General features: G+C 40.5%; 1 protein-coding gene across 1 annotated transcript in view; it reads left to right on the plus strand.

Annotated features, from left to right (window-relative positions):
* The window catches only part of CFAP61 (cilia and flagella associated protein 61), a 275380-nt gene that overhangs the window by 216037 nt on the left and 40267 nt on the right, over positions 1–19076 (plus strand). The window contains exons 23-24 of the mRNA XM_039216607.1: positions 382–473; positions 7611–7816. Coding sequence (XP_039072538.1) covers positions 382–473; positions 7611–7816 — 298 coding nt within the window. The remainder of the gene's footprint in view (positions 1–381; positions 474–7610; positions 7817–19076) is intronic.

Consider the following 19076-nt stretch of genomic DNA (forward strand, 5'->3'; position numbering starts at 1 on the left):
GAGTATACACTGAAAGAGTGACAAGGAATGGGAATACCACTGCAACATTTAAGGCCTCTCTAGGTCTAGGTCTGGCTTCATCAGGCATAGGTTAGAGTACCAAGGGTTATGGGCAATCACAGGATACGCAGGAGCAACTTGACACATCTTCCTGGAGCATTGGTGGCTATATTATGGGGTATAATGGCACATTCACATTGACTTTTTAAATAAAGTCAATCTCCGGGAATTTCTTACTAATAGTCGTACTCTAGTGGGATACTTTGAGTAGCATACACCATGGTAGGCATCTCTGTTTATCCTATGATACAAATATATAAACTCTATCACTACTGTTTTAGCAACTAAACTAAAATGTGCAAAACTTGCTATTTCCTATAGGAGGCATTCTTCCTGGGTCTTACCATTATCTGCATATTGCCAAACCTGCCATTCCAACTCCCTTAGGGGTACAAATGGCCCAGCCTAATTTTGTAAGTATTACTCCTGAATTTTATTTTACTTTCAAATATAACACTTTATTTACAGGGGGATTGAAATTCTTTATTCAGAATCTTCAGTATATTGTACTGGTTCATCAGAAAACCACCGTGGTAGCAGGCCCCCAAAATGGCCCCATGATTCTTGCTCTTTAGTATTCTTGCCCTTGTGTGACCCCCCCTCCCACATAGTATATGGCTGACCTGTGTTGCCAGTAGGATATTGTGGAAATAACTGTGTGACTTCCAAGGCTAGGTCATGAAACATATTATAGCTCCAAATTGCACCTTCCTGGATCACTTCCTACCATGTTGTGTGGTCACTCAGGCAGTCCTTTTGAGAGGTTAATGTGGTAAAGAATTAAAGATTCCTGTACCAATCATTGGCAGTTTGCCAGTCACGTGGGGGATATAGCTGCCTTAGATGTGGATCCTCCAGCCTCAGTCAAGGCTTCAGATGACACAGCCCCAGCAGACATCTTGACTACAACTTATGAGATACCTTGAGCCAGAGTCCCCTAGCTAAGCTACACCTAATTTCTGACTCCCAAACACTGAAGTAATAAGTTTATTGTTTTAAGGCATTACGTGTTTTTTTTTTAATGGACTGTTTTTTAGAGCAGGTTTAGCTTCACAGCAAAATTGAGAGGAAAGTAGTGAGATTCCCCATGGAGCCCCTACCCCCATTTACACATAACTTCTTCCGTGATCAGCACCCCTTACCGTAGTAGTAGATTTGTTGCAATGGAGGAAGTTACATTGGCACCTCATTGGCACCCAAAGTCCACAATTTACTTTAGAGTTCACTCTTGGTATACATTCTATGGGTTTAGACAAATGCATAATGACATGTATCCACCATTGCAGTATCATACAGAGTAGGTTCATAGATCTAAAATTCCTTCCTATATGCTCTGTTTATTCATCTGTCCCTCCCACAACCTCTGACAACCACTGATCTTTTCACTGTCTCCATAGTTTCAGAATGTCAAATAGTTAGAATCATACCGTATAAGTTCAGATTTGCCCCTTTCACTTAGTAATATGCATTGGTTTCCTTCATGTCTTTTCGTAGATTGATAGTGAATTTCTTTTTAGTGCTGAAGAATATTACATTGTCTGGGTAGAACACAAATTTTCCATTCATCTACTGAAGGACACTTTATTGCTGAGTTTTGGGGTAACCTGTGATGCACCAATAGATAACTAACCATCTTTGTGGCAGATACATTGCTTAGGGTCTGGGATGTCCATTCAGACCGCATGGTTCTTCTGTCCTGCCTGAATTACACTGAAAGGGCCATCTAGGAGAATCAGAAGCTGGGGGGTGAGACACCCCTGGATTGAAGGTAACTGGAAAGGACACAGTGTGGTTGGTCAGTTGGCAAGTTTCTTAGATTAGATTCTCTAGCAGATGGTCCCAAACTGGGTTGTCATTTGGGGGTTTCCTTTCAGATGTGTCATATTTGCTTTTTTGTCAGTGAGGCAGACACTGTAAATTGCCTATTTTCTTATCCTGAATATTTTTGAGAGCTAATGGTCTGACCAATTTATTAAAATAAACATTTCCCAGAATTCCTTGAGAATAGGATTAGCCATATGGCAGGTTTTGGCCAATGAGACATAAGTAGAAGCTGCTGGAAGATTCCTCAAAGGGAGATGGACTCAAAATGGCACAGGCTATTCACTCCTCTCCTTTCTTCTTCCTGGAAATTGGAATCCCAACTCTTCCAGGTATTTCCCATGGACTCTGAACAAGTCAACAACTTCTCTGTAATTCTGGTATGATTAGGGATCACATATAAAGTAGCAATGCCTTTAAGGAACAAAACAGGTAACCAGTCAGTGGTGGATGTTATTGTTGATGATAGTTCCAGATAAATAATGAAACTTGGTTCTTGTAGGGGAAGAATAGATGCCATTATTTAAAACTTATTTCCCTTGGGCCTCTCCTAGATTCTTTTATGTATGTCCTCTATATGTGATCTGATTCCAGATTTTCTTACAAATGAAGAAAGTATCATAGGGAATAGTGTTTGTTACAGTGTCTATTGCTGCATAAGAAAACTTAGCAACATGAAACAGCCATTTGATTCTGCTCACAGGTTCTGTGGCTAAGGAATTTGGACAGGACACAGTGGAAATGGCTTGTCTCTGCCCCACATTGTCCAGAGCCTCAGATGGGAAGACTAGAAGGATTTGTTGTGACTCAGTGGTTGGATCCTCTGAAGGCTTGTACACACCTGGGCTGGGCTGACTCAGTCACAGGGAGCACTGACCAGAGCATCACACCCAGGCTGTCCTGGTCTCCTGGGCTTCCTCACAGCATGGCGGCCTCAGTGTAATTAGACTTCTTACATGATGGTTCAGGTCTCTGAGTGTAAGTGTCCTCACTGGCCAGCTGGAAGCTCCAATGCCTTTTATGACCCATCCTCAAAAGTCACACAGTGTCATCTCTCCACACCATCTATTGGAGCAGTCACAGCTAATTGGGATTCAAGGAGAGAGGACATAGAGGTCATCTCTCGATGGGAAGAGTGTCAAGGCCATACTGCACATGAGTATGTGGATATTGTTGTGGCCATCTTTGGAAAATGTAATCTGCCACCAATGACATGGGGCATTAGATAAATAAGATGAAGCCAGATGTTGTGTTCAAAGGCTGAGCACTCTGGTCATCATAGATAAATAACTGGAGCCAAGTATGAAGTTCGAGAGCTGGAAAATATTGGACTTGGTTTCAAATAGAACCAGATTCTTCAAGGACACTGTGTAATATCCTACATGCAGTGTCATTTATTTATGAACCACTGGCTCTCTCTTTGAATAAAGTCAGAGGAGGTTTTTAATAATAAAAAAAAACTTAAAAAGGTGGTTTTTTAGATAATGAGTTTTAATAAGAATGCAACTTAAATAGATTCTTTGGCTGGTGCTATGACAGTATTTGATCAGGACCCCTGACTTTAATTAACTATTTTGCCAGGTGGGCCTCCTTTTTAATTAGTACAGAAGATCTAAACAGATTTTTTCCCATTTTATTCTCCAAGAAAAAAATGTAGGATGGTTCCATGGCAATCTTTTGGGGTTGGAATTCATTTGATTAAGTAAAATTGTTGCCAAAATGGTCAGGCAGTCACCTAAATATAGCCAATTGATGGAGAATGAAGCCCATTGAACAATAGTTCACTTGAGAAACTGAATTGCTATTCCTACAATAAATGTGCAGATGAATTTTATCAGACTTTTATAGCACTCACTAATTAGAATATTTAAGTAAGAAGATACTTTAGTAATTCATGAGCTCTCTGAGAGGTAACCTGACAAAAAGAAGAAAGGGGACCCCTACATAATAAACTAATTTACAGATTCCAGTCCACATGCTTTGTTGGCTTACACACCATGGAATAAAGAAATTTGTCACAACAAATTCTGCCTTGGATACCATCAAATTTAAAATTGCGTGTTCATCATGAGAGCTGGGGACTTGATTTCTTGCACATCAAGTCTCATTACTCCTGTGTCTTCCATTTGGCATGAATTCCAGAGCCATTTTCCAACCTTTGTCAAAATCATAAAGGAACTCAAAAGGATAATTGTATTCAGGAAGAAAAGGAAAGGGAGGGGAAAAACTAGAATGAGTTTCCCCATCAAAGTCTTAAATTCAAGATCCACATTTCAAAAACAAAAAAGATCCACATTTCCTAACAATTTACTTATATACTGAAAATAAAGGAAGCAACTAGACACATCCCACAGTATTGGAAAGTATATGAAATCATCATTACCTCAAAATCCTTTCTGGGGTGGCAGGGCTGGAAGCTGCCTTAAGTCATCATTTAGTGGAGTGATTTTCTGTGAGGGTAGACAGAAACAGTCCTGGACTTCGCCGGATTTTCCTGGTCTGTCAGTAACCATGACTAGGAATGACCTAAGAAATTTAGAGAAGTCTGCTTGGCCGTACGGGAGTAATTTGTGTCTACGAAGCCCATCTGTGGGTGACTTATCTTTAATGTCAATGCAAAATATTTCGATGCATTCCACATTCCCAGAACGGCCCCCTGGTTATGCTAACACAGTGCCAAATCTCATTAAAATGGACAAAATTACTTCCATAGTTGAGATTATCTATCTTAGCACAGCGTGGTCATTTTTTTTTTCTTTACAGTAAGGCTGCTTTCTGCATTCTTAAGCCCTCATAGCTATAATGTGTAGAAGCATACAGAGGCAACCCAAAGATTGTAATTCAATCTTTATATTAAAAAAAATAATAAAACAAAAAAACCCGCCAAACAGATACCATGACAACAAATCACTGAAAGCCACGCTGACTATATCACCCTCCTGGAGCCGGCTGACCCTGGTGGATACCTACTGCCCTGACTCCAGCCAGCAACCTGGCAGGGCTCCACAAAACCACCTTGTCAAGACACCACCAACTAAGTCTTTGTGGCCCTCTTGTTGAAGTGCTCAGCCTTGGCCAAACGGGCACTCCTAAACAGAGTCCTTGGGAGCAGAAGTGAAACCCTCTGCAAAGTCAAAAATTTTGTCTGTTACGTGTGCAGATCACAAGGTGTGCCCCTCGATACCTGGGTTCCCTTCCTTAATCCCTCAGTGTAAAGAAGGTTTAAAGAGAATGTGGAGGGGCTGAGACTTTGTGGGATTGTGGACTCTGCCCTTCAGTGAGCCCTTGGGGAAACCTGGTGCTAAATCTATGCAGGGCTCTTGCCAGCACCTCCTCTTCTGGACCCCCAGCTGCCCTACCACCAAGATGAGGGTGTGGCGCATCTCCTCAGAGACTCCCTCAACTTTCCATCAAGGCACCCCTACTGAGGAAGGGGCTTCTCACCCCTGTGGTAGAAGAGGGGCAGCTAAGCCTAAAGCTGCTGGTGCCAAACTCAAATGGCCCTTAACATCTTATATTTAATCTTAGCAACACACATGGAAGGCACATTGTTCACTGTCGTAGCTCCATTGTGGTTTTTTTTTTTTTAATTTTTATTTTTTTGCTCCATTGTGTATTTAACTCAGAAATAGCCTTTGCTATGATGGGCTGTCCAGTAAAGTTGACCCTGTGATTTCACATGCTGCACTCTGAGAAGGTTCATTGCTCAGCCTGAGAAGTCAAGACTTGAGGAAGCACACCTGATAGAAGAAAGAGTATGGGGCTATCTGTGGCCAGAGAAATACTTGTGGCAGGAGCACAGGGGGAGGGGATGATCAGATGAGAGGGCAGTCTACAGCAGTGGCTCAGGCATGGCCTTTTTCATACTCTGCTTGTGTCCAGACAAGCCTCACTCTTCCACACCAGACTCCTCCCTCCCTCCCTGCATCCCCGCTTCCCTCCTTCCTTCTCCCTTGCTCCTTCTGCTTTGTTTTGTTTCTCTGTCCATTTGTTCATCAGAAGTCTGGTTCCTTGTCATAACACAGCCACTGTAGTTAAAAATAACTTTTTATCATGATAGAAGTGATAGTCACTTTTAAAAAATAGAAACTACAGATGGTCAAATGAACAGAAAGACAAACACTAAAAATGACCCATTCTCTCAACCATGGAAATTGACCACTTGAACAGTTCATTAAAGTGTTGATAGAAAACAAATAGAATGATACTGTGTATGTTTATAAAAATAGAATGATACTGTGCAAGTTATAAAACACAACTTCTTATACTACTATAGCATCAAATGTACTGTGGACATATTTTCCTGATGTGAAATATAGTTTAGTAATAATTTTTGTGGGATGTGTTGCATCCCATTGTGTGGATGTACCTTTGTTTTGTTAACTGATGCCTGCCACGTTGCTCTGGAGGTAAATTTCCTGTTTGTATCCGTCCATCTCTTTGAGTGATGGACTATTTACATCTCCCTTAAGATGCCAATCCCAAACACTTTCTGAAGCTTTATCTGCTCTCTCCCAGACGCCCAAATACCCAGTTTCACACGCATATGTGGGGTTGGCCCAGGGTTTACCTGACATTCTTCATCTTGTGCCTTTTCCATTGGCTGATTCCTCCCTAGAGTTTTCACGATGGGATACCCAAACACCCACCAGTTGTTTTGATTTATTTAAAAATTCAGTTAAGCCATGTGTCCTTGTTTAGACAGAATCCCCAGGTGATGTCCGGAACTAAATAAATATTTGGAATCAGTGTAATCTAACTTGCCTTGGAGTTCTAAAATACCACACTGAAGTTCAGAGCAAAAGCTTGAATCTATATGCACTCAGGAAAACTTTATTGAATGTAACTGTGTACTGAGTTCAGAGTCTAAGGGCAAAGTGAGGTTCAGCCACCACCAAAAGAATCCATGTTTTTCCACTGAGGGTTGTCCGTTTGGTTGCCTGAGCTGGTGGGGAGCATGTCTCCAGTTGGTAGATCAGTAGGCATTAGGGGCTGAAATACAAAAAGTGATTGTGACATGGGATTTATCGAGCGGCATCTTTCCTTTTTATCTTGGTTCATGTGGCAGTTTTAGCCGGCTTCTAGGGAGCATAAAGCCATGAATCTGCACCTTTAACAACTTACAAGCTAACAAGTAGCCTGCAGAACATGCAAGTGTACTTCCCATAAACTTGAACCTTCTTCCTGGGAATAGATGTGACCAAATATCTGAACTTGCAAGGATTCACTTTTCACTTGTTTCTTTTGCTTACATAAACTTTTAAAAAACTGAGATTATTTCTGATCACTTTTGACTAGGAGGTTTTTCTCAAATAGTTCTGTGAAAAAATTTACAAAATGAACAGTCTTAACACACCTCATAGAAGAGAATAAACCCAATTCTTTACACTAGCTGTGCGAAGTATTGAATAGTAGAGAATTGGTTGTAACCTAGCAACTGATTTTGAAATGGGGAACAATGCAATCACAGTTTAAAATATCCTGAGGGACATTTAGTCATTAAGTCCCAGTATGCAGTTTCTGACACAGGGTTAGCTTCTGTTGAGTTTAGTCAATATCTGTTACTATTATTTGCAATATGTGATAAGATGTAACCTATTATATTTGAAAACTAAATTGCTATAATAAAGTTCCCAAAGTCCAGAAATGTTTCTAATGTTGTTTTTCTGATTACCCCCCTTGTCTCTCTGCCACCTCCCCCTTCCTCCCTCCCACCCCCACCCTGCCAGGGTTCAGAAATAGTAACAGGTAATGCAAAAAATGGGACTTACTTCCGGATACATATTAACAAGTATAAAATGGTGGAAACCATCACATGCCTTTCTAAAGTGCCTTTCCCTGCCTCCAACTACATCCGCTTATTTGGCCAGCATGAGCAACTTCTCAACAACCTGTGTGCTCGGTACGATGACAAACTGATCCCAGATCTCTATAGGTAAGTTGGACATTACACTTTGCCAAGGAGAAATGCCAATATTTATACTGTCTTGTGAATGAAGGTTGTGGTTTGGGATGCACCAGAAAGCAAAATGGGAACCCATGGGAGAAGCTAGAGTGGCAGAAATTTTATTCTAATATACCAAAGAATATCTGACCACTAACATTGGCCCGAGAGTAGAGAGTCACATGGACTCTTGATGTGTCCACACATGGTCGCCATGGCCATACACAGGGCTGGATCTCAAATGCATCCAAGCACAGGCTTCATACCACACACAGGCCCAGATGAGATGATATTCGAGTCCCTTTCTTTTTTTTTTTTTTTTTAAATAATTTATTGTCAAGTTGGTGTCCATATAACACCCAGTGCTCATCCCCACAAGTGCCCTCCTCCATGCCCATCATATTCGAGTCCCTTTCAACATTGGGATGCCAAGAGTAGTCAGAAATCAAAGAGGTAGATTTGGGAACAGGATATGGAAACACTTGGTCCTGGTGGGAATTCCACAACCACAGACAGGCTCTTTGAGACCCCAGCCTTCTTCCTAGCACATGCTCAGGCAAAGGGGGAGGCTGTTAGCCTAAGATATTGTTAAAGGAATTTTGCACTGTGAGGTGGTTAGATTCGGTGATCTGTGCCTCTGTCTTTTCAAATGTGAAGATACTTTTTCATTCTGTACCTCTGAGAGGGCTAGAATTTTAGAGTAGAAAGCTACTGCTGGGTATAGTCTATTGCTTAGAAAGATTAGGAGAACTTCCTTCTTTACAGAAAACAAGATGATGATAGAGCCAGTACCAGATACAGATGTAGAACAAAAGTCATAGAATTTCAGGGTCCTCAATACCCATGGGCATGACTGCTAGGATCAGAGGCAATCTCTCATTCGTCCTAAAAATATTTTTAAATTGCAGAATACATCATACAAACAAAAACGTCTATAAAGCATGTATGTACACTTTAAGGGATAATAGTACTGGAATTCTATGTTCCTCGGACCTTTGTTAATAATTCCTTGCTTCAGGATGTTAGAAGCCCTCTCATCACACCCACTCTGTGTCCTTGGAGGTAACAACTATCCGGAGGTTTGGTTAATCATTCCCTTTCTTTCCTGTAAAGCAGGGATCAGCAAACTTTCTCTATAAAGGGCCAAATAGTAAATATTTTCAGCTCTGTGGGCCATACAACCTCATCACAAGTACTCAGCTCTGCTGTTGTAGTGTGAAAGCAGACACAGACAAAATGTAAACAAATGGATGTGGCTGTGACTCAATGAAACTTCATACCAAAGCAAGCACCAACCCTTGTTTTAAAGGTGTACCACACATATATGATTTCCTAAATAATACATTAGTTTTGCTTGCTTTTGAATCGATTCCGTGGCCAACTAGAAAAAGTCAACCCTCCATGTAGCACCATTTCTGAGATTTCTGAGGCCTTATTCATGTGATGTATGGAGCTGGAGTCCATTTGTTTTCCCAAGGTAGAACACTCCCTTACACAACTGTCCAGTTCATTCATCTGTTTGATTGATATTTAAATTGTTCCCAGATTGGTGCCATTACAAATAATGCTGTGGGCATTTTGGGCACACCTCATGTGCTACAATTTCTCCTGGGTGTACTAGATGGTGCTGAAATTTTCTGCAACGTAGTTATATCTACTTAAACTCCCTCCAGCAGTATATGAGAATACCTCCACAGCCTTGTCAATCTGTGGCACTGTTAGACTTTAAAATGTGGGCTTCGTGGGGTACCTGGGTGGCTTAGTCGGTTAAGTGTCCGACTTTCGCTTAGGTCATGATCTCGCGGTTCATGGGTTCGAGCCCCGCGTCGGGCTCTGTGCTGACTGCCAGCTCAGAGCCTGGAGCCTGTTTCAGTCTGTGACTCCCTCTCTCTCTGACCCTCCCCTGCTCACGCTGTCTCTCTCTCTCCTAGAAATAAATAAAAATATTTTAAAAAATAAATAAATAAAATGTGGCCTTCGTGAGACACCTGAGTGGCTCGGTTGTATTAGGTATCCAACTCTTGGTTTCAGTTCAGATCATAATCTCAGGGTCATTGAGTTCAAACCCCATGTCAGGCTCTGCACTGACAGCATCAGGCCTGGAATTTTCTCTCTCCCTCTCTCTGCCCCTCCCGCACTCACCTGTGTTCTCTCTCTTAAAGTAAATAGATCAACTTAAAAAAAAATGAAATGTGGCCTTTGTGGGGCACCTGGGTGGCTCAGTCAGTTAGGCATCCAACTATTGATCTCAGCTCAGGTAACAATCTCGTTTGGTGGCATCAAGCTCTGAATTGGGCTCTGTGGTGACTACATGGAGGCTACTTAGGATTCTCTCTCTTCATCTCTGTCTGCCCCTCCCACACTTGCACATGCTTATGTACTCTCTCTCAAAATAAATAAAAATAAAATAAATAAAATAAAATAAAATGTGGCCTTTGTGATTGGGTGAAAAGGTATCCTCCTGTGGTTTTAATTTCCCTGCCCTGTTTGGTAATACAACTCAGTACCTTTTCATTTGTTCATAGTCCACTCATGATAGTTTCTGGGAAGTGCCTGTTTGTGACGTTTGTCCATTTTTCTTTTGGTTTGTCTTTTTACTCATCCACAGGAGTTATATATATTCTCTGGATACAAACTCAGTTATGTATTTTTAACATTTTGAGGCTTGTCTTTTCACTTCATGGTGTCAATTAACAGAATTAAAATTAAATTAAATTCTTAATTTTAATGTAATCTGTTCATCTTCTTCAGAGTGTCTTGGATATTTTTGTCCCTTTACTCTTCCAATAGTTTTATAGTAAACTTGTGAAGCTTGATTTGATAGGAAATGTATTGAGCCTTAGATCAATTTGGTGAGAAGTGACATCTTTGATATTAAGCCCATATGTTAAATTATAACATAGTATAGGTCTTGATTTATTTAGGTCTCTTTAACATCTTTCAATTAGGATTTAAAAATTTCTCCATGATGGCTTTCTTAATTTTTGTTTGATATAATCCAAACTGCTTTGTATTTTTTGTTTCTGTTGTAAAGAAACATTTTCTTATTGATTACTACTATATGGTGCATAGAAATATAGTTTTGTATGATTTTTCTTCTGAAAATTGGCTAAACTCCTTTATTCAAATAATGTCTATATATCATTTTAGATTTTCCACATAGAAAAATTATATTATCTGCAAATAATGACAGTTTGTTTCTTCCTTTCCAATCTTTGTAACTTTTGTTTCTTTTTCTTACTACAGTGACTAAGCTTTGCAGTAAAAGGTAGGACAGAAGTAGGCACCTTTGCCTCATTCTTAATCTTAAAGGGAGTGTGTTCAATATTAAGTGTATGACATTTGCCATGCATATATTTGTGGATGCCCTTTATCCAGATAAGAAAGTTTTCTTTGGTGGGGAGCACCTGGATGACTCAGTAGGTTAAGTGTCTGATTCTTGATCTCAGGGTCAGGTCTTGATCTCAGAGTCATGAGTTCAAGCCCCACATTGGGCTCTGCACTAGCCATTGGAGCCTACTTTAAAAAAAAAAAAAAAGTTTCTTTTTATTACTGTCTTGCTAAGCATTTTTATCATGCTTGAATTTTTATTGTTTTTCCTGGAACTTTTTGTGTCTGAGGATATCTTCCTATATGCTTCCATTTTTATTAACTTTTTAATGTTTTATTTATTTCTGAGAGAGAGAGAGAGAGAGAGAGAGAGAGAGAGAGACAATGTGAACAGGGAAGGGTCAGAGAGAGAGGCAGACACAGAATCTGAAACAGGCTCCAGGCTCTGAGCTGGCTGTCAGCACACAGCCCAATGCGGGGCTCGAACTCACAAACTATGAGATCATGACCTGAGCCAAGGTCGGATGCTTAACCGACTGAGCCACCCAGGTGCCCCTATATGCTTCTAATTATAAATTATATTTTGGTATAATATGAAATTTAGTAAAGTATCAAATTTCTTTATATTATTTTTTAATATTTATTTTTAGACAGAAAGAGAGCACACAAGCAGGGAGAGGCAGAGAGAATCCCAAGTAGGCTTGGTACTGTCAGCCCAGAGCTTGATGCGGGGCTCAGTCTCATGAACCATGAGATCATGACCTGAGCCGAAGTCAGGAGTCTGATGCCCAGCCAACAGAGCCACCCAACTGAGCCACCCAGGCTCCCCTAAAATATCAAGTTTTTTAATCATAGGCTTTCCCTCAAATCTGTGTAGACTTAACTCCAATATTTATTTAAAATAAAGAAGAATACAAGTGTTTAGAAAATGAACACATTTGTTCCTTAGCTTGTGCATAGGATTTTATTATTGCTTTAACTTTACCCAAAATATCTGAATTAGAAGGGAATCAGTTGATTATTAAAGAACATTTTTACTTGTTGGGGATCAATATGTTAAAGGTCTTTTCTGAAAAGAAAATGTTTTCACGTTTGACCAAATTCAAAAGCCCTGAGCCCAAAAGCCCTGGGAAGAAGGTGGTGGTTGAAACAGAAAGACTTTGTAAGCTTGGGACCACTAGTTGGGGCACAGCTGTTAACTGATGATACTAATAATTTTAAAAGTTAATTTGATTTGCAAAGAGTGAGTATTTGGGATGGCAAATGAGACAGCACTAGAACGTGCCATGTCGAGATGTGCCAGTTGACATCTGTAAGAAGGAAGCAAGGTGGGCAGGAAGATGGTTGCTGATCATGTGTGAGTGTGATGTATCAAGGGCATCGTCGTGCCTCGTCAGTCACTCCCATATGTGTGTTAGCATGTACGTGCAGCTGCGGCCACATTCTTTTCAATAGCCATGAAACGCTGCCAGGCCCCGGTGCTAATTCTTGGCCCACCGCTGCCTGCCCTGTCTGTTGTCAGACAGACTGGCAAGGCTATTTGCAAGCAGGCAGGGCAAATGGTTTAGCTTATTTTGGCCGCAGTATGATTACCAATTGTTTCCCTGACCTCGACAGCATCAGCAATATCTCTTGTTCTGATCCAGGCCAGTTTCTGTCTACCGCATCTGGGGACACCATCCTCCGTGCCCAGGGGTGGCGGGGTATGGGGGGAGCTGACCATCAACCAGCCACTCCATCCTCTGCAAGACAGACATGATGTCAAGATCAGGTACCTCCTTGGATTCGAAGAAACCCTCAGGATCCTTTCTTCCACTTCCCCCTCATCAAGGACCAAGACAGAGCAGGCACTGGTGATGCCAGTGTGAATGGTGGCAGCCACAAGGCCAGATTGCTATAGCAGTCGAGGCCTCACGAGCAGTGACTCTGGCTGCCTGTGGAGGGGCTTGCTTGGAGCGACTTGGAGGCATGTGGTGGTGGCTGAGCAGTCAGCCACTATGGTACACAGTTGGACCGCTGCCAGAGGACAGCAGTGCAGCTGTGGGTCTGGGGCCCAGGCTGGCGTGGATTCCACCGATGTTTTATTCTTCGTTTTCAGCTCGGAGTGCCAGTACAAACCATTAACAATGAAGAGAACAAACCCACCACCAGAGACTCTGTGTGTGTATGTGAGTGTGCCTGTTTGCGTGTGTAAGACAGAGAAATAAATTCATCAGTAAGTTGGTTTACTATTTGGAAAAAGAATGGAGCTCATTTCAGCATTTAAAGTCATTTAACATATGTGTGACTAGAATGCACACTTCCCCTTAGGAGCACTTGTGTCCTGCAGCTTCACATGTGCAAGCTTACAGACGCCTATCACAGACCTGGTCGCCTGCCGCCGAGTCCCATGGCGGTGTTTAGAATGAGCAGCCCTGTCCACCCTGCTGATACTGTTCCTCCCTCGGGACACAGCTTCCATGAGGGTGGTGAGCAGTCACAAAATGGGGACCCGGGATGGAGGGGAAAGGCAAGGCTGAGGCTGCTTCTCCAGAAGTCTTCGCTGCGGGGCTCTAACCAGGCATGTCCTGTGCCTTCTTTCTTAACTCTGCCTCATCTTCATTTACCCTGCTTCCGGATGGCCCTGCAAAAACAGGGTCTTGCCTACCGAATCGCTCCCCCGCCCCCAGCATTAATTAACAGCCTGTAGCATCCTTTTTCCTCACGGCGTGAATAGGTCTTGCCCTAGCTTCTTTGTGTGAGCCCATCAGATGCTCGCAAACCTTGATTAAATCACCTCTTTTCACATCTTAACATGCTCTGCTCTCAAAGACTGCCCTCACATGGCCCTCTCCTCCAGTGAGCACCGCCGCCCGCCACACTTCCCCGAACACTCGAATGGCCTATTTTTAGTGGGTAAGTGCCGCTGTGCACAATATTCTAAATGGGATTTGAGCAAGCCCTTTAAAAGGCTGCCATTACCTTTTGAACTATGAAGCTCCAGAACTTACTCCCTCAGGAAAGCCGCCTTGTGCAGTCTCTGTCCTCAGAGCTGTAAGGCAGGATGCTGGCAACATGCATTGTCTCCTGATTCACTTATTAGACTCCAATTAGAGTCATTTAATCCTGACTTAAATGTTTTTCTGCCCCTCCGTAGTCAGTGGCCTCGTGCTGTGTCCAGTAGAAAGTCACACACTAAATTCTAGGTGCCCATTTTTCCAGGTTTATCAAAATTCCTTGAAATATGATGACTGCCCACTCCTGTTTGTCAATTTCTTCTTTCGGTGTACCTAAGAATTGCTGGATAATCGTTCTTCCAAAATGCAAACTTCCCTGTTAGCCATTTACCAAGTCACCCACCTGCCTTTCTGTAGGCTGCTTAACGTGTTCCTGCTTGTCTGTTTCATTTAGGCGAGTGGCAGTTCCATTTGATACCCTTATAAATACAATTCTTTTTTCAGTTGATTTGCTGAAATCAAAGTCCATTCTCTTCACTTTGCTTCCAGGTCATTTAAATAGTCTTTTTCTCCACCCTCTTAAAGTAAGCGATTTCAAACAGGCATGCTCACATGCTCTGTCTAGGGCTCCTCACCAGTCATTCCCTGCCCCTCTTCTAACAGGCAGCTTCCTGCCCAGTGCTGGTTCTCATATGATCACACAGCCTGTGAAGCTGAACCCACATTCTGAACATCCCTTATTACTGAGATAGTCAGTCTTAGATTTAGAAGTATAGGCCAATGTGGGGACTAAATTCCATGTAACGCAGTATGTGTCCATTTTCATTTGTAATATTGCTCTGATTAAGAGACTAGTTTTTCTTTTTCCTAGTATATACCACTTCCCTCCTTCCCACTCTGACATTTGTGTAGAACTAACTCTTCCTGGGATGAATGGGGAGATCGGTTTGAACCATCCTAAGATAGCCAGCACATATCCCTTCACATATGCATGTCAGAAATTATAATCTGGAAGAAAAATAAACCCATCCATTCACATAGTTAAGAATGAATGTTAAGAAATGAACATCATAGAGCTTTGTGTAAAGTATGGGCCTTTTTTTTTGTTTTTGAAGTACAACTGGCGTACAATATCCTGTTTGCTTTAGGAGTACATCATAGTGATTCGATATTTCTATACATTATGAAATTATCCCCACGGTAAGTCTAATTACCGTCTGTCAACATACAAAGTTATAACAATATTATTGACTTATTCTCCATGTTGTATATTACATCCCCATGACTTCCATTGTATATATGTATGTAACACATATTTATCCATTCATCTATGGATGGACATGGGCTGCTTCTATATGCTGCACTAAATGTAAGGGTGTATATATCTTTTCAAGTTATTTTTATTTTCTTTGGGTTAATACCCAATAGTGGAGTCACTGGATCATATGATAATTCTATTTTTAATTTCTTGAGGAACCCCTATACTGATTCCCACAGTGGCCACACCAGCCTGCATACCCACCAACAGTACCTGAGGGTTCCTTTTTCTCCACATCCTTGCCAACACTTTGTTATTATTTGACTTTTTAAAACCTGTTTATTTATTTATTGTGAGAGAGAGAAGGAAAGTGGGAGAGAGAGAATCCCAAGGAGGCTCTGTGCTGCCGTGTGGCCCAATCCCATGAAACATGAGATCATGACCTGAGCTGAAATCAAAAGTCAGACACCCAACCAACTGAGCCACCCAGTGGCCCTATTTCTTGACTTTTTTATTGTATCCATTCTGACAGGTGTGAAGTGGTATATCCTTGTGGTTTTGATTTGCATTTCCCTGATGATGAGTGATATTGAGTATTTTTTCATGTCTATTGGCCATCTGTAAAAATGTCTGTTCATGTTCTCTGCCCATATTTTAATTGGATTTTTTTGGTGTTGAGTTGTATAAATTATTTATAGATTTTGGATATTGATCCCTTGTCAGATATCTCATTTGCAGATATCTTCCCCCATTCAGTAGGTTGCCTTTTTATTTTGGTGATGTTTAGTTTTTTATTGTTTCCTTCACTGTACAAAAGTTTTTTATTTTGCTGTAGTTTAATTTTGCTTTTGTTTCCCTTGGCAAAGGAGACATATCTAGAAAAATGTTTCTACAGCTGATGTCAAATCGATTACTGCCTATGTTTTCTTCTAGGAATTTTATGGTGACAGGTCTTAAATTTAAGTCTTTACTCCATCTTGAATTTATTTTTGTGTATGGTGTAAGAAAGTGGTCCAGTTTCATTCTTTTGCATGTAGCTGTCCACTTTCCCTACATCATTTGTTTAAGAGACTGTCTTTTTCCTGTTGTGTATTCTTGCCTTCACTGTCATAAATTAATTGGCCCTAAAAGGATGGCTTTATTTCTGGGCTGTTATTCTGTTTTATTGGTCTATGTGTCTATTTTTGTGCAGTGCCATACCAGTTTGGCTACTACAGCTTTGTAGTAGATCTTGAAATCTGGGATTATTATACCTTCAGTTTTCTTCTTTTTCACGATTGCTTTGGCTATTTGGGATCTTTTTTGGTTCCATACAAATTTTAGGATTCTTCTCGTTCTGTAAAAAATGTTGTTGGTGTTTTGATAGGGATTGCATTAAATTTGTAGATTGCTTTGGGTAGTATGAACTTTTTAACAATATTTGTTGTCCCAATTCGTGAGCATAGATATCTTTCCATTTGTTCGTGTCCTCTTCAGTATCTTTCATCAGCATTTTCAGAGCACAGGTCTTTCACCTCCTAGGTATTTTACTATTTTGGGTGCAATTATAAATGGGATTGTTTTCTTAATTTCTCTTACTGCTATTCCATTACTGGTGTATAGAAATGCAATAGATTCCTATACATTAATTTTATTTCCTGTGACTTTACTGAATTCATTTATCAGTTCTGGCAATCTTTTGGTGTAGTCTTTAAGGTTTTCTCTATATAGTATCCTTGTCATCTATAAATTGTGAAAATTTTACTTCTTCCTTACCAATTTGGATGCCTGTTATTCCTTTTCCTTGTCTGATTGCTAGGCAATGGCTAGGACTTCTACTGTGTCGAATAAAAGTGATGGGAGTGGACATCCTTGTCTTGTTCCTGACCTTATGGGAAAAGCTCTTAGGTTTTCACGGGAAAGCATAAATTATTTCAAGTGTCCCAGCCTCATTCATGTTAGTTAGAGTCTTTGCCTTGAGGATACTGCCTGTGAATGAACGAAAGAGAAGTGAGTACCCCTTCTCACGGCCAAATGTTTTTTTTTTAATGTTAAAGTCTTTTATTCATAAGACTTTAAAGCCAGCAAACTCAGTACACATTAACATCAATCTAGCATAGGAGATGAGGAGTGGGAGCTCACATTTGTTAATGGATCACTCTCTCAGGTGATCATGTGTTCAGTGTGAACTCCCATAGTCCTTGGAGCACGCCTTCCAAGTGGCCATTATTACCTCATGAAACAGAAGAACTTGATAGTCTCCCTACTATAAAATAAAACCAGTGCTTTCATTGTCTGAAAGAGAATGTATGTGTTTAAATCACATATTAATATGTGTGGAGATAATTTCAGTGCAGGGACGAACCTGCATCCCAAAAGACTGTGCTGCATGTAAACTATACATGAATAAATCACGTAAAGTGTAAGACATAACACACATACATGTCTGTTGGGCCACATCCACAATATCATTTAAAAATTCAAACTTTTGGGGCACCTGGGTGGCTCAGTCAGTTAAGCGGCTAACTTTGGCTCAGGTCGTGATCTCATGGTTCATGAGTTTGAGCCCTGTGTTGGGCTCTGTGCCAACAGCTCAGAACCTGGAGCCTGCTTTAGATTCTATGTCTCCCTCTCTCTCTGCCCCTCCCCTGCTTGCGCTGTCTCTCAAAACTGAATAAACGTTTAAAAAAATAAAAAATAAAAAAATTTCAAAGGACACTAGGCTAAGACAGAGGGTTCAATTCTTACATTAATGCTTATGAGCTTTGTGAAGTTGAACAAGCCATCTTACTTCACTGAGCATCAATTTCCTTACCTATGAAGTGGAGATATAATTTATGATAAAATTTCCCATATCACAAGGTAAAAGTAGATGGTAATGTGAATGTATTTTAAAATTTAAAGTATGATACAAGTGCAAAGTGTTGTAATTTAGTTCAAGTGCTCATGTTTGCTACAAGTCCATATTAGCCTTTATGGAAAGGAAGATACTTTCAGCCTTTTCTGCAATATTCCTTCTCCTTTAAAAATTAATGTAAATCTAGAAAAATTTAGTGTTTCTTTTAAAAATTCAAGTTAACAAATGTTTTTAAAGTGAATTAATGTATACATTTGCTATATTTTATTTTTAAATTTATGTATTTGGAAATACCTATGAAATTTCATATTCTTTTATCAGAGTCCTACACTGAGGAAAAAAATGTCTCAGGGAGAGGTCATTATCAAGAATTAAATAAGTGTGAAATCAGGTGCCTTCAATCAGTAATTCAATCAGAAATGTATGAAGACTGGACTCAATAGCATACCTCCTGGGGTACTTTATAGCAAAGGAATGGATCCAATGTTTCTATAGCAGCAACACTTAAAGTACATTTCATTTTGAACCGCTTGCACCATAAGTAACCAAATAGGTTCCGAATATCACTTAAAATTGAAGCTATGGACTATTTGAATTACCAAGGTCTAGAATCTAATAATATAGTTTTAAAAATTGCTTTGGAAAATTGTTCCACACATTGTCAAGAGTCACAGACACCTTATAGGTGCACTGTCTAAGAAGAGATAGTGATACTTGGATAGAGTATCTGTTGGACAGAGATACTGTCGACCAGTCACATTCATGGAATTTGTAATGGGTAGTGTTGGGCCTATTTGTGGAAATCCTTTCCTAAAATGGTAATCACCAGCTCCATTTGGTTGTGAGCCCCTGATGTACAGATATGGTACTAACAATGGGTGCTCAGTGAAG

The sequence above is a fragment of the Hyaena hyaena genome, unplaced genomic scaffold (assembly GCF_003009895.1).
Source record: "Hyaena hyaena isolate Hyena2069 unplaced genomic scaffold, ASM300989v1 scaffold_643, whole genome shotgun sequence".
NCBI lineage: Eukaryota > Metazoa > Chordata > Mammalia > Carnivora > Hyaenidae > Hyaena > Hyaena hyaena.